At 46.4% G+C, this 20,206-nt stretch overlaps 4 protein-coding genes across 5 annotated transcripts; 3 read left to right on the top strand and 1 right to left on the bottom strand.

Annotated features, from left to right (window-relative positions):
• Positions 1 to 1,169: 1,169 nt before the first annotated feature.
• LOC117853072 (uncharacterized) lies at positions 1,170 to 7,306 on the top strand. Of its 2 annotated transcripts, none has more exons than XM_034735437.2 (2): positions 1,170 to 1,686; positions 1,787 to 7,306. In XM_034735437.2, the coding sequence occupies exon 1, from the start codon at positions 1,232 to 1,234 to the stop codon at positions 1,577 to 1,579; it is 348 nt and encodes a 115-aa protein (XP_034591328.1). In that variant the 5' UTR covers positions 1,170 to 1,231; the 3' UTR covers positions 1,580 to 1,686; positions 1,787 to 7,306. The 2 variants fall into 2 exon arrangements, with proteins under 2 accessions (XP_034591328.1, XP_034591329.1); XM_034735438.2 differs by having other exon boundaries at positions 1,171 to 1,686; positions 1,811 to 7,306.
• Positions 7,307 to 8,049: 743 nt separating this feature from the next.
• Positions 8,050 to 10,394, top strand: LOC117852613 (uncharacterized). Its single transcript, XM_034734782.2, has 3 exons — positions 8,050 to 8,289; positions 9,313 to 9,531; positions 10,003 to 10,394. Exons 1-3 carry the CDS (start codon positions 8,136 to 8,138, stop codon positions 10,176 to 10,178), a joined length of 549 nt encoding a protein of 182 aa, XP_034590673.1. The 5' UTR covers positions 8,050 to 8,135; the 3' UTR covers positions 10,179 to 10,394.
• A 156-nt stretch (positions 10,395 to 10,550) lies between these two features.
• On the top strand, positions 10,551 to 14,109 carry LOC117852612 (uncharacterized). Its single transcript, XM_034734780.2, has 9 exons — positions 10,551 to 10,857; positions 10,962 to 11,049; positions 11,226 to 11,336; positions 11,521 to 11,603; positions 11,804 to 11,918; positions 12,314 to 12,405; positions 13,115 to 13,180; positions 13,262 to 13,355; positions 13,726 to 14,109. Exons 1-9 carry the CDS (start codon positions 10,595 to 10,597, stop codon positions 13,834 to 13,836), a joined length of 1,023 nt encoding a protein of 340 aa, XP_034590671.1. The 5' UTR covers positions 10,551 to 10,594; the 3' UTR covers positions 13,837 to 14,109.
• Positions 14,110 to 14,152: 43 nt separating this feature from the next.
• Positions 14,153 to 19,233, bottom strand: LOC117852611 (WRKY transcription factor 72A). The gene is made up of 6 exons (XM_034734779.2): positions 18,947 to 19,233; positions 18,492 to 18,563; positions 18,165 to 18,248; positions 17,460 to 18,038; positions 17,219 to 17,332; positions 14,153 to 15,331 (listed from the first exon to the last, which is right to left on the bottom strand). The coding sequence occupies exons 1-6, from the start codon at positions 18,998 to 19,000 to the stop codon at positions 14,387 to 14,389; spliced, it is 1,848 nt and encodes a 615-aa protein (XP_034590670.1). The 5' UTR covers positions 19,001 to 19,233; the 3' UTR covers positions 14,153 to 14,386.
• Between the last annotated feature and the right edge of the window lie 973 nt (positions 19,234 to 20,206).

Raw genomic sequence — 20,206 nt, 5'->3', positions numbered from 1 at the left:
AGCACGTATCCTTAACCATAACCCTTCCTTTTTGATCCCACGTCATTTCCCATTCCCTTTCCCAGCCCCTGTCCAAACGCCCACCTCTAGGATTTCCTGGAAGCTGCTTTGCTGCCTCTTTTCTCCTCTACGGCCCTCTCCCAATCGAATCGCATCGAATCTCCATTATGAATGAGAAGCAACACCAGCCTAGGTCGATGCGCACTTCGAGTCTTCCTTACAGAACGGGCATATATGTGATGCTGGGGGACACTGGGGACTTCCGTCAGCCGCACCGGCGAATTTCCAGTCGAGTTCCGTCTCCTCGTTGTAATTTAGCAGCCCACAGGCGCCGCCGGCGGCTTGCCGCTGACCATGGTCGGAGGTAGAGGACTTCGCCTCGTCCTGGAGTAGATCGCAGCGAACCGCGGCGCCGCCATGCTCCCTCCGTGTCCCAAAATCCGGCAACTCCCCTCGGGCCATGGCCATGGCCTGTGAAGTCACGGCTGACAGTCACGCCACATCGGCGCTGACGTCATAATCCGCTGGATGCCTTGGCCGACCTTTGTCTCTGCGTGCTTGTTCCGGAAACATCCTCACAACTCTCTAGAATTCCAGGACTTTACTTCCAATGAAATGATTGATGCTCGGACCTTCGAGGTTTTCGCTTAAAAAAAGCACGAAGAATACTATATCTTGGAGGTGACGTAGCGCACTGCGTGCCATTTGTTCTTTGGCCCGTTTTCTTCCACTGACTTATTTTTAGTACCCATCACATCGAATATTTAGATACTAATTAGGAGTATTAAACGTAGACTATTTACAAAACCCATTACATAAGTCGAGGCTAAACGGCGAGACGAATCTATTAAACCTAATTAGTCCATGATTTGACAATGTGTTGCTACAGTAAACATTTGCTAATGATGGATTGATTAGGCTTAATAGATTCGTCCCGCCATTTAGCCTCCACTTATGTAATGAGTTTTGTAAATAGTCTACGTTTAATACTCCTAATTAGTATCTAAACATTCGACGTGACACGTGTTAAAAATAAGTCACCGGAAGAAAACACCCTTTTGTTCTTTGCCCATCTGACCAATATAATTTCCATCTCCTTGGCGGCGGATTTTGTTCTTTGCCCATCTGACCAATATAATTTCCATCTCCTTGGCGGCGGATGGGCCTATAAAAGCAGCGTGGTTACGTCGTGGCCGCCAAGCTCGCACACGCTCGGCACTAGGCAGAGCGGATGGACTTCCACCGCCACGGCTTGCTGACCACGCTCGGCTTCGCCGCGCTGACGGGCAACTCGGCGCTCGCCATCTACAGATCGCGGGACGACCCGGGCTCCGTCGCGTTCGTCGCCGGCGCCTACGCCTCCATCGCGCTGCTCTTCCACTTCCTCCGTAGGTTCGAGCGCGGGGAGGGGGACAGGGGCAGGACCAAGGCCGCCGTCTGGCTCCTGACGACGCTGCTCACGGCCATGTTCGCCTCCAGGGTCGCGCCGCTGATGCCGCCGCCCGTCGGTTCCTTGGTGTACTTGATGGCCGCCGGAACCGCCGGCGCAGGTTTCTGGTCCATGTTTCTCCACCAGTGACCTGCTGATTTCCTCGCCTTATCAAGCAGAGTTGTGAATAACTTGTGCCCTCAGCGCAAAGATAGAGTACGGCGTGCCAATAATTTCTCTACCGGATCGGAGAAGAGGTAACATATGCGGCCTGCCAAACTGATGATTCGCTGTTTCCGTGAAAATGAGTTTGTCCATGGAATCGCGGTCATTGACTTCAACTTTGTTTGACTGCAGCTAAAGTGGCTTGTGTGGTTGTAGGTCTGCACTGCACTTCATCCGATCCAGAGATATGATGCTGGCATCTGCATTCATACACAACACCGCGACAGGTGTGAAGCATATCTTCTTCTCTTCAGTAGCGTTATCTCAGTTTTCTTCAGAGATCCCATAGGCAAGAAATCTTTATGTATATTTGTTTTTTTTCCAACTACTTTTGAAAATGTACTTGAATCTGTAAAATGCACTTGGGGCTATTCTTCTAAGTACAAAGTTGTGTGCAATAAGTCGCGGGGCGAACAAAGTATCTTTTGATACTCATACATCACGGATGCTATTTTCTGATATTCGGAACATTAATATTTCAACGGTATATTGTCAACTAAGGCACTTGATTTTTCTATACATCGGTCCTAGCCCTTATTACCGGTTAATTTTTAACCAGTATTATTGTGAGCATTCGTACCGAGTCTAACAGCTAGTTCCCATGATCCTCCCGTGACCCCCTTTAGTACAAGTAATGTGAGCATTCATACCGGGTCTAACAGCTAGTTCCCCAGGATCCTCCTGTGATCCCCCTTTAGTACCAGTTGGGTGCTCCAACCGGTACTAAAGGTCACCTATCAGTACACCCGGTACTATCACTACTGGAAAATTGAACATTGGTCCTAACTCTTCGTACCGGTTTACCGGATCTAACGACTAGTTCCTCAGGAGTCCCTATGACCCCCTTAGTACCAGTTGGGTGCTCCAACCGGTATAAAGGTCACCTATTAGTACATCTGGTACTAATGGGTGACTACCGGTCCGACCGGACCCGAAATCCTTTTCAAATTCAATTAAGCGCGCTTGACGGCCGCGCTCCTCTCTCCCTCCCTCCACCACTTCTCCCTTTCTCTCCCTAGTCCCACTTCTCTCCTCCCTCCCTCCTTATCCCGCTAGCCCCCTCGCTTCCTTCGCTGCCGACCCCCTCCACCGGCCCCCTCCCTCCCTCCGCCGCCGCCGACCCTCTTCCTCCCTCCCTCCCCGGCCTCCCTTCTCCTCCCCCCTCCGCTCACCCCTCACCTCGTGCCTGAGGCGAGGAGCAGCGGCCGGCCGGGAAGAAGGTGTGGCCAGCGGGTCGCTGGGGAGGAGCAGCCAGCGCCGACGAGGCACGGTGGCGGGGCAACCGGGCACGGCCGGCGGGATTTTTTTTATGTTTTAATACTCCTTTAGTACCGGTTATTTGATCCGGTACTAAAGGGCTCCCTTTTAGTATCAAAGTAGCAATACCGGTTGCACAACCGGTACTAAAGGGGGGTTAGAAACCGGTACTATGGCGTTTTCCCCAACATGAGATAGCTAGAGAGTATCATTTGGTCCCATCCGATCTTTGATCATATCTCCGAAGGGGTTGCATGAGAGCCTCTTTATGCTAGGCACCGAGACGAGGGGCTAGGAGAGTATTCCTCCAATGGAAATGAATGAAAAACTAGATTCCATGAATCAGTTTCTTTTTTCCCACCATATAAAAAACCAAAGAAAATAAAGCTAAAACATAAAGTTGTAATATAAAACCAAACAACAAAAATAGAACAAACAAATACTACATATAGTTAGGATTGGCTTAAATATTTTCGCTGTTCACTAACAGCTTACTCGCTTGTGCTTATTTTTGTAGCTGCTGCATAGCAGCGCAGCCGCTCGGCTGCAGACTCAGCTGTGAGTCACTTTCTGTATTAGACACTACCGATTGCAGCTGCTGATGGCACTAAATAGGTCCGAAGGGTTTTCGTGCCGGGCCGGGCTGGCACTGCGTGCCGAGGAGGCGGCCCAGGTCCGGCCCGACAACCTTTTTATCGGGCCGGGCCAGCCCGCTGGCACGACGGGCCCTGCCGTGCTAATGCCGGGCCAGGCACTAGCAGCGGCAACGGCCAGTGAGCGGCCCCCCGCAACGGCCTCGGCGGTGGCCCCCCACGACGGCGGGCGCCCTCCAGGCGGCCCCCGGCGACAGCAGGTGCGCGGCGCACCTCTAGCAGCCCCCCGTGGCGGCCCCAGGCGACGGCCCCTGTTCGGCGGTGGCTCCCGCCGCGCGGCAGCCACCGGCGGTCCGACGGTGGTGGAAGGGCAGGCGTGGCTCCAGGCCGCGCGGTGGCCCCCGGCGGTCCGACGATGCCAGGAAGGGCTGACGCGTCTCGGCCGAGGTGGGCGGCGGCTCTCGGCCGCGGCACCTCGCGGCGGCGGCGGGCGCCCTCCAGGCGCGTTACGGGAGAGACGAGAGAGGGAGGGAGCCAGGAGGAGCGGCGGTTGCTGTTGGGGCCTTGGAGGAGTGGAGGAGGATAGAGAGTTAGGTTTTTTCTCTATTATATACTGAGCTCCTAACAATGCGATCCAACGGTTAGAAGGGGAGCGTCTGCTCATCCAACAGGTTGGGAGGCAAGGGGACGCTGGGGTGTCGGGCCGGCATCGGGCCGGCCTAATAACCGTGCCGTGCCTGTGCTAGCCCAACGTGCCGAGGATGCGGCCTAGGACCAGCACTATCATCGTGCCGGGCCAGCCCTGGCACTATTCCCCTCGTGCCGGGCCCGTGCTCATGTCGGGCTTTTTAGTGTCGGGCCTCGGGCCGCCCAGTGGGCCTGGCCCATTTGGAAAACTTTGGCTGCAGCCAACTTACCGAGCAGCTGTAAACAGTTGCCCTCTAATTATTAGCGAGTTAGTGGGAAATACTACCAAATATTGGTTTAACAAGAGAATAAATTTAGCTTAGGGTTAGTGAAAAGGGCATTAAACACATAATTAGCAACAAATGCATATGCCATGAAATTTCTTTTCTTTCCAAAAAAAAAGACCAAACATAAAGAGAGACTGAGCTGAGCTCAATTCATTGATGATGTGCATGTACACTTAGAGCTTGTGTGGCAGGACTTGTCTGTATAGAAAAACGTTTGATAAAACATCCACATTTCAAGTTCACATCGAAGCGTATTAAGGTGTTTATTTTATTTTATGTCATTTTCCTTCAATGGCATCAGCAGTTGTGTTAGCAAATTTTTTCGAACAATTGTGTTTGACAATTGCATTCATACGTATAAAACAAGGCTCGTAAGAATTCAGGATTTTTTCGAGAATATGCTACAAAACAACAAGGTTAGCATCTAACTTGGCCAGCTAAACCTGTTTCTATGTGCACCCAAAGTTTGAGTTTAATTGCAATTGCATGCATCATCGACGAAAGATGAGCTTTGGCATGTCAATTATTTATCCTGAAATTTTACAATAAATAGGAAGCAACAAGTCGTACGTTGGATGCCGATCGGTTAGGCATTTTTGCAGTGTTTTGGTCGTTACGTTCTTTCGGCATTCTTTTGAGGCATTTCTGTCCGTTGCCGGATACTCTCGGCTAGAGGGTGAACCTGATCGGTGAGTCCAAAATACACGAAGCAATCGGCAATCAGCCAATCACCATCAAAAGAGAAGCGCTTGTATGACATGGATGTGATCAGGAGCATGTAGACCGTGCAAATCAGTGCTGCCAACTTGGGCTCAAGATAGAAAGGAATGTAGTCCACGTCAAGTCGTTCTGGCAAGGAAATTCCGTGTTCTGAGGCAAGCAAACCACATTCCCATTTAGACTAGTACAGCATGCTGGTTTGTCCATTGGAGTATAAACAATCAAGAGACGACAAGCTACGAGACTGTTGTCGTTGACCACTACACGTGCTTTTCATTAGAGGCAGCTTGTCATGCAATGCAAGGATACCTTCCTTGGCAAGTAAAGATACCTTCCTTGACAAGCAAAGATACCTTCTTCTAATTGTATCCAAACATCCGATGTGATCTGAACTAAAAATTAGTCCATAGATCCAAACATTTCCTTACTTCTTGACAATTCTTAATATTTACTTTTCATGCATGTGGATATATGTATTATGGAATATGATGCATCTCATGTTGAACTGATGATGCAAGTGCTCATCCAGATACGTATGTCGTTTTCGAATGCCTTGGGTTGCAAGTTGCCTTCTGAATCGCCTGTTAATTTAATATTCCAGACGTCTGAGACTTTTGATCGGTCGTGCTGTTTCTTTTGCTGCACGCGTGATCAGCGAACGTGTGTACATCGCGTACGCTGCCAGAATGCCTTCTACAGTGGCATGTATATCCTTTTCTTTGTTTACTCTTGCACGAATCTCGAAATCGTTTCCACGCCAAAGATTAGAGTCTTTGCTTCGTCAGACCTGCTCCTGCGGCTACTGTGACGACAGCACTGACAGCTTGCCTCTTGTACTAATGCACGAAGACTTTGGTTCCTTGCGTCGCACGAATACTAATGCCTTAAGCTTCTGCTTCTGCTACTATATATATGCACATATACCCAACATTTCCCCCTGCCGTAAGAACAGGGAGCATTCGATTCGATCATAGCTCGATATGGAACGAGAACAAAGAGGCGGCGCTGATGGCACGGCGGTTCTCGTCCGCACGGGGCTGATCGCTTTAACCCTGACGTCCGCCGTGTCCGCATACAGAGCCGCCGCCGCGGGCGACCTCGCCTCCACGGCGTTCGTCGCCGTAAGCTACGCCTCGCTACTGCTGCTCTTTCGCAGCCTCCGCGCGTACGAGCGCTTGCCGCCGCCTTGGGAAGCTGCCGACCAAAGGGCGCGGCTGAGGCGCGAGGTGTGGGCGCTGTGCACGCTGCTCACCGTGCTGTTCTCGTGGAAGGTGGCGGCGGCGATGCCGTCCTGGCCTGTCGCCGCCGCCGTGTGGGCCATGGCGGTCCTCACCACGGCCGGTGGCTACGCAGCCTTGTTCCATGGCCCGTGACGACGTTAAGGAAAGAACACTCCGTAAACTATAAATAATTCTTTCAGACTATTAATTATTTAACAGTTCTGCAGTGTTTTAAATAGCGGAACGAGGGAGGAATTTAGCGGTTGAATTCTAAAACAGTTAATAACGGAGTTAAATGAGATTATAACAGTTAAATTGTACATTAGCAGCACAAATAGGTACTCTACAAATAGCGGTACCATACCTTAAGTACTCTTACAGCGGCCTATAGCGGTAGTAGCCTGAGATTTAAAACTTTGCAATTATAAGACATACCTCACGATTGATTCTTGCAGGTACACATCATGCTCAGAGGTTATCCTACAAAACTACAGTTTCGGTCGATCGAGTATGCTACAAGTGACTTGCAAGCGGAAGAATTAAGTCATTCATCATGGTGTATTTATCGTCGCTCAAGCTTGCTACGTACTATACAGAAGTGAAGATTGTGGATGTTGGACGAGTGCAATTTGCAAAGCGTGGAAAAGAATAGATTTTTATTAGGTTGTGTGGTTTTATTTAAGCATTGTAAATTTTAATTTGGTTGCAACAAATTGTCATTGTACGCACAACCTCGCCTCTCGACCGTGTTGAACGAAACATTCGCGTATTGTATGTTTATTTTCCTTGGAAGGGCACGCTGTATATTCTTGTAAGTGGTGTGGGATTAATTGAATAAATGAATGGCTACTACTGGTCTAATAACCAATTAACCATTCCTTTGGCCAATTGCACATGAGTATATTTTTTTGAATTAAATGCACATGAGTATATTATCATGGTACCAATAGAAGAGTGAAATACTTTTCCATATGAATTCATTATATACTAATAATAAAATGTCTACAGCATATAGAGACCAAACTTTTCAGCTTTTGCCAATATGAGGTAGTGTCATACCGAGTAACTAAAGGTCTGGTTGCCACAGCTCTGACCTCTTAAGAATTTTTATAGCTGGCATCTTCCCAGCTAAAGCCATGGTACATTGAATATATTTGATTGAGAAATTATGATGTTAGTTTGGAGTAAATATTCACTTTATTTTTACCGTCCAAATTTTAAATCTTGTATTGATTTTGGGGAATTGATTTTATCATGATTATTCACCACCTAGCTTGTAATAGATGAGGATTGATTTATCTTTCCTAAAAGGAAAAAAGAGGTACAACAGTAGTTTTTATTGCTACTGGAGACAGTAGCACTACCAATCATTTATGAAAAAGTTATTTAGAAAATACTCCCTCCCTCTTAAATTACAAACATCCATTTTGTAATGTATATATATAAATGCATATCAAAATATCTAGAAAAGGTAAAACGAAACGAACACTTTGACACTCGATACGGAGGGAGCACTATCAAACCGCATAATGCTTAGTTATTTAAGAAAATCGAGAAAAAACCACACAAACTGAATGCTCCTCGGAACGTATAGCCCGAGTGGGTGGGGTGGGGCCGTGGGGGGTGGCTCCAAGAATCCGGGCCAGATCTTTTCCTTCCCCTCCCTGCCGCTTCCGTCTCGCTTCCGGCTTCTCTGGCACGCCTCCAACCCTCCGCCATGGCCCTCGCTTCCGGCACGTCCAGCACCCTCCTCGGCCGGCCCGCCGGCACCGCTCGGCCCCACCTCGCCGTATCGTCCTCCGCCGCCTCATCGATCCGGTTCCCCCGCCGCGGCGGCAGGGCCGTCTCGCTCCGCATCTCCTCCCCTCCAGGTACTTGGTCAACCCAGATGTCTTTCTTTTCCCCACGCAATTGGAAACAGTAGGGGGTTACGTTTCCTGTAAAAGAAGATATCGATTTGGATTGTAGAAACTTATAACTTGAAGTCTGGGACTGATTCGTGCTGTTCTAGCTATGGATGGGGGGATAATTTCCGTGCAGGACTAGTCCCTATTTTTTAATAAGCGTGACAACCATCGAATGCTTGGTTAATGAGGATAACCCGCAGTATAAGCAATTTTCTTCTGCAGAATTCCGACTATGGTCATATATCGAGCTATCGCTGCCTATATTGTCTTTTCGGTTAAGTAACTGCTATCGTCACCTGGCCGCCCCAAATTCCCAATCCATGTAGTATATTTTTTCCCCGATCAGAGGTTTAAACCGTGCAATCTCCTATGTGAGAAAGTAGAAATCTTATATTCAGACATAATCCCCAATTATAGATCTTATAAATCCCAAGAACCATGGTAGACGATAGTTCTTATTTACGGGTTACACATTCCTAGACTTTGTTCCCTTTTTCTTTCAAGGCTTTTAAATAAACAGCTCTTTTCCTAAAGCTATGCATAGTTTACAAATATGCTGCTGCTAGCCCACTCATGACCTGGGAAACTATCAACTTGCATGTTTTTATTCATTACACCTGTCACCACTGTTACCCCCATAAGGATTTGTTTCTAATGTTCATGATTGGGAAGTGGTAGGCTGAAGTGAACTGAACGCACATCAGATTATAAGCTTTTTTCTGTTACCAATTAACATGATTGCGGAGCTATAGATTGAAGGGACTTCAGTAAGTTATCCTACAACAATCACTCCTTGGTTCATCTTTCCTGTATTAGCAGGAAACAGGGAATATTGAGGAAACTGTTAATACTGAATTTTCTGTCATAGTGCATATTGGGAATCAAAATGCTGTATAAAAAAGAAATCCAAGGAGTGGACATAATTTGGCTCAAGTTACATTTAATACCAAATGACTAAATGATTGTTGATTGATCATATTTTTGCAGCCGCCGCAGCATCTGGTAGCATCGCTCCAGCTATTTCGTTGACCGAAAAGGCCTTGAAACATATGAACAAAATGAGGGCTGAACGGAATGAAGATCTGTGTTTGAGAATTGGAGTGAGACAGGGCGGCTGCTCTGGCATGTCTTACACCATGGAGTTTGAAAATCGAGCAAATGCCAGCCCTGACGATTCCATTGTAGAATATGATGGTTTTGCAATAGGTAACTACCTTATCTTAACTATGCAGCATTTCATCTAAAAAATGTTATGCAGTACCTGTGTTAGGATTTAGGAATGACTACTGTTTCTATGATTTAGTTTTTGAATATCATCTCTCCTACTTTGCTGCTTCTGTCTCGGCTAAACTCTGAAGTATAGTTGGTCAAGAAATCGTTATTGATGTTAAGTTGGATTGTTGGAGATGTGTGTTACAAAAAAGAACCCAAGAAATATGCATTCTTTATTTGGACTAAAATGAAAGATGTGATAAGTGAATGCAGTCACGGGTCAGCAGGATAACCTGACATCACTTGCATAGCTGCTCAATAGGCATCCGGTCTTAGCGTTCTACTTTTGAATGCCTTCTGAATTTTGATGTATAGTACAATGTCTAGAATTTTCACCGAGAACTGACTCTGACTGACTATATTCAGAATGAACTAGTTCTAACAGCAGCCTATGCGCTTCTGCAGTATGTGATCCAAAGAGCCTTCTCTTCATGTTCGGAATGGAGCTGGACTACAGCGACTCACTCATTGGCGGTGGCTTCTCCTTCCAGAATCCAAATGCGACAAAAACATGTGGGTGTGGCAAATCTTTTGCGACCAGCAAAGAAACTGAGAGCGCAGCGACTGCTTGCAACAATTAAAATAGATCGATAATCATGTCAAACAGTGTTGTAACATGACATATAACTTGCTCCTGTTGGAGTCTGGTGGCTATACCACAGATGCATACACAAGACTGTAAGATTGACACGATTTATAATAACATTCGACAGTCTAGTATGTATTCAGCATCCAGTGGGACTTGTTACTGCTGTAAACCTGTATGCTTCAATGGAATTCAAAGATAGTTACCATAACCATGGATCCCAGATTTATGTTCTCAGTTCTCTGCAGTCGTATCGTGTGGCAATCAATCTGATGCGTTGAATTCCCATCCGACGGCTCACGTGGATGGAATCCTGTTCCCAGAACGACCAAGCCGTTATCCAAGCAGCTGGTGAACACTGAACAGTCCGCTGCTCCCGGCCACGTATTCCCTGCACCGCGCGGCGAAGCAATGGCGACCACGGCGCCGCTGCTCTCGCACCAGCGCGCCCGCCCTGGCCGCCACCTCCGCCTCCTCCCGACCCCGCCTCTCGCCTTTCCACTCCACGCGCCGGCGAGGCTGCGGCCGCTGCTGCGCCTCCGCCGCGCGCCGCCCCCGTGTGGGGCCAAGTTCGGCAAGTTCGACGCCTCCGACGCCCCAGCGGAGGCCGAGGCGGCGGAAGCTGTGGCGGACGCGGAGGTAGCGCAGGCGCAGCCGGCGGAGGAGGAGGACAGGTTAGGCTCACTGCACCCCCAGACCCGTGCTTGAGCACAGGAGAGGTTGGTCGCTTTCTGACGCTGGCCGTGCACCATTTTGCGTTTGGTGCTGTGTGGTTCAGCTGCTTGCCGTCGGATTTGGAGGGCGCGATTCGGCAGTCGGGGAAGGCGAGCGCCGATTTCGTCAATTCAGGAGGCCTGCGAGCTATCGTATGATTCACATTGTTCATATACGTATTGCGTCTATCTTCTATAATCCTGTTCAATCTTATATGCTGTATACAAAGTACAAAGTGATAAAAGTCCTCATTTGTGCTGAACCACTGACTATGCATCTTTACCATACAGTTCTAGAGTACTTATGCTTGGTGATATCACGGTTGCAGGCAGAGCTGCTGATCCCTCAGTTGGAATTCCTCAACGAGGAAGGAGCACAAGCTGAGCTCTGGGCGTTATCGAAAATTTTCCTGGACACACTTGTACAAGAGACAGGACAGGTTTGGATACAAGGTCGTTTTAGCTATAGTCATGGCTTTTACCCTTTTTTGCCTGCTTACAATTGCATTACTCTAGCTCCTACCAAGCACTGATTGATACTTGAGACTACAGATCACTACTTTGTAATTTTGTGACTTGTGATTTATTTATTGTTCATTTCTGATTCGATTTGCTGCTTCACAGAAAGTTACTGCCATTTTTCCCGATGCTGGAGCAGCTGCCCTTCTCAAGTATCAGTGGAAAGATGCAGAATTCAAGTGTGCCAGGTACTGTCCACTTAGAGTGATGATTTCATAGTGAACTGATGTAACTTGTTGTAGCTCATGGTTTTCTGACTACAAGTGACATGCTACCGATATCAATGTGATCAGTCCTTCTAGATTATGACATTATTGGATGCTTCTACACTATGGCATTAAATAGTACACAGATTGTAACTAAAATCTGTTTTTTATTCGTCCTGCAGCTTAAGTGACAGGAAGCCAGTTGGTCCTGAGGATGAGGTTGCTGTTATGATTATTCCTGATCATCAGATGCTGGAATCTGTTGAGCGCATCGCATCTCAACTCTCGGATGATCCTGTATGCGACTTATGCCTGACCAAGCTGCAACTTTCTGTAGATCTTGCATTGAAACATATGAAAAATTGAATTCCATTTAGTATTCCATGGAGAATTGGTAGAATAGCATTTGCATGAACTAACAGAGAGTATTAGGCTAAAGGCTGTGCATGGACCTATGCAAGATCTAAATGCATTTGCTCTTATCAGATTAGTCTCTATACCTACATGTTTAGCCATTTCATAAAAGAACTCATATGAGTTTTCATGCCTAAAACCATCCATCCATATTCACATCGATTTAAGATTGAATTTGATCGGCAACCATCTTTATATTTCTCTATTGTTGGTTTTTGTATATATATTCCATTCAATATTGTATCCTTAAGCAGTGTCTACTCTTTTTTTTTTTGAAGATAAGACCCCTTGTCATGTGGAACCCACGACTTGTTAGTGGAGATGTTGGAGTAGGCTTTAATGTTCGGAATTTACGCAGAAATTTCTTAAGGTAATTCGGAAACATCTGTAGACTGTTGCCTGTCATTGTGTAACTATTTCTTTCAGAAAACATTTTTTTTTCTTGAACTGGCAAGAGTGTAGTGGAACATGTCCAACGGAGGCCTCCGGAGGCACCGGTGCGTAGTAGAACCATAAGGCGTGATAGTAATGTAAAGAGAGGTAGAGGAAGACCAAAATTGACATGGGAAGAGGCAATAAAAGAAGATTTGAAGGGATGGAATATACCTAAAGATTTAGCCCTGGATAGGAGTGCTTGGAAAACAGCTATTCATGTGCTTGAACCCTGATTTGTGGCTCTTGTTGGGTTTCAACTCTAGCCTACCCCAACTTGCTTGGGACTGAAAGGCTATGTTGTTGTTGTTGTTCTTGTTGAACTGGCAAGAGTGTCTCAGGGACAGAGTCCATGCTCTGGCCTTGATAAGCATTAGTTATATATGTTTTCTGAAGTATACTGTCTAAACTATGGTAGTTGTACATGTACATCATTTGGTTATTTTGGACAATTATATTTTCTAATGAATCTAGTATTTTCTGTCGCGAAGATGAGCACATTTAGTTGAGCAATCTTTTTCAATCTTATAAATTAATTGCGTATATTTTCTGCCGTTGACTGCACATCCCATTGAATTAGAGCATGTTCTCTTCTTACATGTTGGTTTGTCCCTTTCTTTTGCTAACACCCATCACTCACTTTGCAGTACTTTTACCACTGTTTACTCAATGAGGCCATTGCCAACTGGTGCAGTCTTTAGATGCTATCCTGGGTGCGTAGAGCATTGTTGTCTTTTCCATTCATATATGATCCAAAAAGATAAAGATATATGTTTCTTTTATTTGTGTTACAGAAAGTGGAAAGTATTTTATGATGATCCAAGCAGACCAAATAGGTATTTGCTTGCCAGAGAACTCACAAGTAAACCTGATGCCACAGATATTGAGGTAAGGCACTGTGACTAATTAATATTTTGTTTGTTGTTTATGTTTATCTTTGATCAGTACTTATTTAAGTAATTATGCTGAATTCAATGTGCGCATTATTGAAAAAATGAGTCAAAGCATGCGGCTGCTATAGAAACTGCAAGCACCCAAAAGCTGCATTTTGTGGCTACACACACACACACACTAAGCAGCAAAACTATTGGCATTCAACTCAAGCTGGAGAACGTTAATTCCTTTTTCTTTGTGAGAAAATATGTTCGCTGTTTAGGAAAAGGCTGGATTACATATGCTTTTGTAGTCAGCAATAAAGCTGTTACTGTCAATATAGTACATTTATAAAAGAATAAACTGGTGCCATTCTATTTTGCAGAGGATATTTGGAGGTGCCGACGAGCAATCTGAGGAGTCACCGTCGTTGATGAACAATGTCATGGGCGTGTTTAGTTCCGTGAGCCGGTTTATGAGGGTCATCTCCAGGTGAAAATGGACATTTGAAGTCGCTGATAATCACGGTGATGGTTTATTCTTGAATCTTGAGTTATTATGCCAGACGATAGTTTTGTTGCATCCCTGCTGTTTTCAGTCTGCAACACCATGGGTACTGCTGTTTGGAGCTATAGCCAGTATGGTTTGGCATTTCAGCGCAGCTATCAAATTTCTGCCCAACTCCGATGTATATGTAACTGTGTACCCAGAAAAATCTCTGTAGATAATTCCTTAACCTGGAAGCAGTGGAGATTCGAATTGCAATTCACTATTGGGTTCATGTGTCATAAACACACATTCTGCTAAAGTGCTAACTCAGGAAAGGAAAGGCTGGACGAACATAAATTCAATTCTCTGTTTTACATGTATGTTGTGAACCGAAACAATTTCTTTATCCTACAGTGAGAGTCAGGATATCTATCCTATGAAATGGCACGCTTATCCCCAGCATATATACACCAAAATGATGAAACAACCAAATTTTGACAAACATTTGAATGAAGTGAACTAAACATCGTTCAGAATCTTCAGCTGACGCGACGCGATCAGTGCTCCCTGTTCTCCACAGGGGAGGTCGAGGCACTGTGAGAGCCTGACAGCCCTAGCGACGGCTGCAAGAACGACCGATGCCCGTTCGAACCCTTCTGCTCCGCCGCCGCTGCCGTCGTCGGCGATGACCGCGCCAGCATCGCTGCCGACGAGCACGCCGCGCCCGCGCTCGACGGCGACGGCCCCAGGCCGAGGTGCTGCCCCCACTTTAAAAGCCCCTGCGTCTGGCTCCCGCCGTCTCCTCCAGCCGGCGACTTGCTACCCTGCGTGCCGACGTACGACGTGATGGCCGCCGCCAGCGCCGTGTGGAAGCCCGGGTCCGACGTGATCGCCTTCGCTATCGTGTCGGTGAGCACGCCCGCCGGAGGCGAGCTCCCGCTCGCGGAAGCCTTCTGCTGCTGCTGGTGGAGCACCGCCGGGAGCTCCCCGCCCTTTTGCCTTCCGTTGAACAGCGACGCAGCTGGCGACCCGTAGCTCAGGTACCCGGCACCGCCGGCCGCCGGCCATGCGGCGCCGGACAGCGCGCTCGGGCCGGAGTTGGAGAAGGAGAAGCTCGTGGGATGGTACCTCGTCGCGCCGTGCCCGAAGCTCGAGGAGAACCTGTTGCTCAGCGAGAAGGCCTGTGAGGTGGCCGCCGCCGGCGAGGTGAGGTCGAGGGTGATGGTCGGGTAGGACGGGGTGGAGGTGATGGACGCTGCGCCGCCGTTCGGGAGGAAGAAGTGCTTGGAAGCGTCGTGCGGCGCCGACGGGAAGCCGAAGCTGAGGCCGGCGGCGGACGAGGCGGCGGGGAAGCGGAGGGAGGTGGAGGAGCCCGATGTGAGCATGGACGCCGCGGCGGAGGTGGTGGAGGCCATGGCGGTGGCGGAGGCGGAGAGCGGGTGGTTGTGCGTGCCCTCGTACGTGGTGATCAGGATCGACATGTCGTCCGCGCACCTCTGCACCTGCAAATGTTACACGTTGTGATGAGTGAGGACGGATGCTTGTAAAAAAAAAATTCACCGAGCCCATAATCAAGCGGCACTGGCTAGTTATCCCTCTCGTGACATGTTGTAAAACATGAACTTATTGTTTTTTTTCAAGATGAAACTTCAATTCGTGTTCCATCAGTAATGGATATGTAACGCTTTTCCCACAAATGGCCGAGCAAAAATATAATACCCGAAAAAGGTTCTAGGAAATGCTTTTTTTTACCGAAGCCTGGGAAGCTCTACCTATTTCTTTATAATTTGTTTTATTTTATACCTATTTAATTCACTCCCACGGGAAGTCAAATCCGAACCTGCTGGCTAACCAATAGGAAATGTGAAATGTTATATAGCAAGTAATGGATATGTAACGCTTTTACTAAAAATGGCTGACCAAATATACCCGGAAAAAGTTTCAAGGAATTTTATGAGTATATATCGAACTAGCATTAGATCCTCAAAACTATGAAAATAATCACGAAAAGATCTGATATGTTTTTGTAACATAGCGTATAGTACCATCTGTCACCTAAAAAGTTTCAACAAAAGACAACTGGCACTACTACCATACACAAACAAAGACAATTTTACTGAAGGGTAAATTAACTCAGTTTAAATATCTCAATGGAGTTAAATAATGTGGAATTTTGTATTGAGAACCAAGTGTTGGGGGCCAGTTATGCACTTTGTTTTTTTAACTTTATATAAAAGAGGCACTAATAATTATGGACTTATCGTAATCCTGCCCCTCTGGGCTGAAAATGGCTGCGAATCAGCCCAGCCCTTTCCGAACACAAGCTTTCCAAGGCCCAGGTTCTCTTCAAATCGCCATGGGCCATGGCCGCATGCCCGCATGGGAAGGCGCACCCGAAACCTCAAAGCAAAGCAAGCGCGCGAACCAGAAGCCCGTCGCTGCCGGCGAGGCCGCAAGCGCCCCCACCAGGCGCCGGAGCGCTCCTCCTCGGGGCTCGCCGGCGCCGCCACACTCCTCCTCGCGGCTAGCCGGCACCGCCGGAGTGCCCCAATGCGACAGAGAGAAGAGGGAGGCTGGAGGTCGACACCGCGGGCTGCGCGTCGCCTTCCCTACCGCTCCCGCGCCCGCGCGGCCCTCCTCGCGGGTAAGCCTCCGGGTCCCCAGTCTCCAGTACATCTCGATCTGTGCTTGGCGCAAGTGCTTGATTGATTGTTTGATTCACGAGTTCGAACAGATAACGTTCGGGGAAAAAGAAGACGAGTTCAATTAGATGCGTGTTCTTTTTTTGTTTGCATCCTGTTTGGAGATTCCGATCGTGTTTACTGATGAGTTCGTAGGACCTAACGGTCGCTCGTCTATCGCCAACTGGTAGAATCCATTCATAGACTAAGCAGAGGCTTCGGAAGCCATTGGATCAGTTTAACTGGATTTGGAAGACCTAATAAGTACTTAGTAGTAACTACTAAGGACAGCATTTGTTTGTTGGTTAACGGGTCCACGTCAACCAGTCACTTGCAGTTTAAATTCCTCCTGGACAATAAGTAATGATTTGTTCAAAGTTCAAACTAAGCAGAATTGGGTCATCCATTGACTCCAAACCCATGTTCTCTATCAATTGTATAATGATGCCTTTGTTAGTTGGGGACTTAGATTCAGTCCCCATCTACCAGCCCCAAGTCAATCTCTTGCAACTACATTATGCTCATCTTAAATAAAGTCCCATATCTTTTTCAACTAAATAAATAAATTGGCATAGTATAGGAGACTTAGATTCAGTGTTCGAGTTTTCATGTTCAGAGACAGTAGCATTGCAGTTTTGGACTGGAAATGTGTGGTTTCAAAGATGAGAATTGAGCAGTATTGTTTGATGCAGATCACGCATGATGTACCTGTTTTCTGACGGGGCATCCTGCTGCCACTGTGCACCGGTAGTAGGCACGGGGGCATGGGTTCCCCTTGGCTATCTTCTGCCCGTACTTCCTCCATTGGCATCCATCATTCATCTGATCAACAATCCAAAGCATATTAATTAGCAATTTGTTCAGCTCATCTCATCAACGTGTATCATTAGTTGCTCCTACATATCAAGCATGCATTATATCTTTCTCTGAGATGTATGTATCTACATACCGTTGGTGCATCACACCTTGCCCTTACAGACACCCTTGCCTTCTTGGCCTGCTGCATTGGACCTATGTCATCCTCGGCTTCCGCGCCAACGCTCCTCAAGTTCTTTAGCGTTTTGCTTGGTGGCCACTGCTGATCTGCTGCCTCCAAGGCGTCGTCCTTGGCGTCCTCAGAGCTACCTTGAGGGCTCAAGATCAGCTCATCAGGCTGTATCTTTGCATTGTTAGTTGCACCAACTTTGCAGTCCGACAATCCAAGAGAGAGCCCTCCTTCTTTAGTATCCATGAAGTCTTCTCTCCCTTCGCCTTCGTAAACACTAGTATTCTTCCCTTCTTTCTTGCGCATGCTTGTGCTCGTGCCGAGGCTTAGTGAGACGAATTCAGGCTCCTCGATGTTGGTGGGCATGGCAGTTGTAGGGTCTGCAAGCTTCTTGCCTTGTCTTTGTTGAAGAACGTCATGGAAGTGCAATTGAAGAGATCGGTAGTCCTCTACAATGCGTGACAACATTGTTTTTAGCCTATTGTTCTCTTCTCTTACCTCACCCATCTCTGCCCTTGTGGATGCAAGTTTATCTTCCTCAACCTGAAGATGGAAATGCACCACTATGAGATATGTATCCATTTCGAACCTAATCACATATGATAATGGACTTTTGTCTCTGGTTGTAAACTTCAGAAGATTATTGTCATAATCATAATGCATCCTGACCTTGCTATGAGCATTCAACTTTGTTGAAGTTTGATTTGGTGCTTCGTCCATTTGAGACCTTTCCCTTGGGTTTGGCGAGCACGCCTAGTAACAAACACACAAAAGAAGGTTGATCAGAATACTGTAGTAGATAAGAGGTAAAGCATAGAGCTCATGAAACTAAGGTTGTCTTCTCCGTGAAAATTCAAGGTTAAAGGTTTTAGGATAAGGAACTTAACTATTCTGAAATTAAAGAAAAATAGAACGATTTATCCTCTCATGGTCATCCATGCACAAAGTATTTTCATGGTTAATGAATTATTGAATATTGTACTAATAGTTAGGCACCTCTTTTCTTGAACTTGATTTGTGTAAGGACTTAAACAGGTAGCCTTCCGGGATGTGATCATCATCTTTGATCTGCAATAGTAACATGGAAAATTGTATTTATTTGTAAGATCAGCAAAGAAAATCATGAGCACAGACTATTCCAATTCTTAGTTTATCCTCATGTTTTCTGTGTGCTATATATACATGCAGCGGAACTGGTAGTTCCTAATATTTTGTAAAAAGATGGACACTGGTTGTGGACATCAGAATTTGCCCCTAAACATCTTCCTAATCTTAGTTCTAATCATATCTATATATTCCAGAAAAACTGCATTTCTGAAGAGTCCCTTTTCACAGATCAAGAACAAAAGAATTCGAAAGAGAAAAAGTCACTATGTCCTGATCATACATAATCGAATACACAAACCCTTCAGAAAACTAGAGGCGAACAAGAGAAGAGAGAAATTCCAAACCTCGTCTGTTAACTGCTCTTCATGGCTACCAAGCTGCTTCTCCCCCTTGATCATCTCTCCTCTTTGACAGCAGCTAGCAAACTTTTGGGGGTGCAATCCCTCTTCTCTACTTTTCTAGCTTCTGTCTAGGTCCAGCAGCTCTATCTCTTCGGATCTCTTTGTTCCTGCATCAGTCTATGGCTTATAAAGGCAGGCCGTGGCCTCTTGTTTCTCTCTCCCCTATTTGGACTTTGGCATAAACGAAGTCATAACCCAGTGCTAACCTATGTTAGGCGGTCAGCATCTGATATGTCAAATATCGCCGCACTCTTCCATGACTTGGAGACAGAAAAAAGAGGAAAAAAAAACAGGCACAGACGACTGAGATTTATGTGGACTTCAACGTGTGCAACATGTTGCTGTTGTTTTTTGGCCAATTAAGATGTGCGTCCAGACTGAATACGTCCAGCTGGAGGAGCGGGTCCACTGTTAATGTCCATGTGAAGCTTCCCACGAGTCATCACGTCAGCTAACTATTAAAAAGCTATCCTCACGTAAGACCTTGCATTTCAAAGCTTCAACATAGGACCTCAGAATAGTAGGATGGTAATCTGGTATCTGTAGGATAGTATCCATAAAGGTTCCTTATGCATTTGAGTTCTGACCATGTGGGGCTGTAAAGTATGGATAACTCATGCCGAATTTGGAAACAGCTTAAGTGACTAATGAGCATGCGTTTTTTCTGGAATCCTCTGATGGCGGGAAGCTATTGGTTTAGATGAAACTACCAGATTACAGAGAAATGGTGGAAGTTTTCTTAAGATATAGTTCAGTGATGGCTTATATGTACATTTTTTAGGGAAAACTAGTATTGTCATTTGATGAGAGTAGAGGGACCGCATACGTCTTTTTATCTGTATCGCTATTTGGGTAGACTAGAGGACCACATGTGTCTTTATCAGAAGTCAGTATTGCTCTTAGAGAAAAGCCCACTGCATTCCACGAGCTATATTTACATGCATGATGTGATATGGTGATAATAGCTTCCAAATCAAACCAATTTCTTTGGGTGCGTATATGAACAGCCATTGTACATGCATTTAAGTTTTCTAATTAAAGTTGTGTTCTCCAATCTCTGAATCACATGTCATGGACTTCAACATGTATCATTTGATTGAAATAGGTACTAGTATTACAGTGGAAGGTCTACCACCGAAAAAAAAAATTCTGATGGGTTTACCATTTAGACCCCAAAAAAAGTGTAACCTGGTTTAAGAAAAA

This window comes from Setaria viridis, chromosome 4 (genome assembly GCF_005286985.2).
Source record: "Setaria viridis chromosome 4, Setaria_viridis_v4.0, whole genome shotgun sequence".
Lineage (NCBI taxonomy): Eukaryota > Viridiplantae > Streptophyta > Magnoliopsida > Poales > Poaceae > Setaria > Setaria viridis.
Note: the sequence above shows the minus strand (reverse complement) of the source record. Positions and strands in the feature narration are given on the sequence as shown.

Coding starts and splice junctions, on each gene's coding strand:
- LOC117852613 (XM_034734782.2), top strand. CDS start 8,136: ATGGCCCTCGCTTCCGGCACGTCCAGCACCCTCCTCGGCCGGCCCGCC. Junction 8,290..9,312: donor CCGCATCTCCTCCCCTCCAG/GTACTTGGTCAA, acceptor ATATTTTTGCAG/CCGCCGCAGCATCTGGTAGC. Junction 9,532..10,002: donor ATATGATGGTTTTGCAATAG/GTAACTACCTTA, acceptor GCGCTTCTGCAG/TATGTGATCCAAAGAGCCTT.
- LOC117853072 (XM_034735437.2), top strand. CDS start 1,232: ATGGACTTCCACCGCCACGGCTTGCTGACCACGCTCGGCTTCGCCGCG.
- LOC117852611 (XM_034734779.2), bottom strand. CDS start 19,000: ATGATCAAGGGGGAGAAGCAGCTTGGTAGCCATGAAGAGCAGTTAACA. Junction 18,564..18,946: donor AAGAGCAGTTAACAGACGAG/GTTTGGAATTTC, acceptor TTACTATTGCAG/ATCAAAGATGATGATCACAT. Junction 18,039..18,164: donor AGTTGAATGCTCATAGCAAG/GTCAGGATGCAT, acceptor TTCCATCTTCAG/GTTGAGGAAGATAAACTTGC.
- LOC117852612 (XM_034734780.2), top strand. CDS start 10,595: ATGGCGACCACGGCGCCGCTGCTCTCGCACCAGCGCGCCCGCCCTGGC. Junction 11,919..12,313: donor CTCAACTCTCGGATGATCCT/GTATGCGACTTA, acceptor TTTTTTTTGAAG/ATAAGACCCCTTGTCATGTG. Junction 12,406..13,114: donor TTACGCAGAAATTTCTTAAG/GTAATTCGGAAA, acceptor CTCACTTTGCAG/TACTTTTACCACTGTTTACT.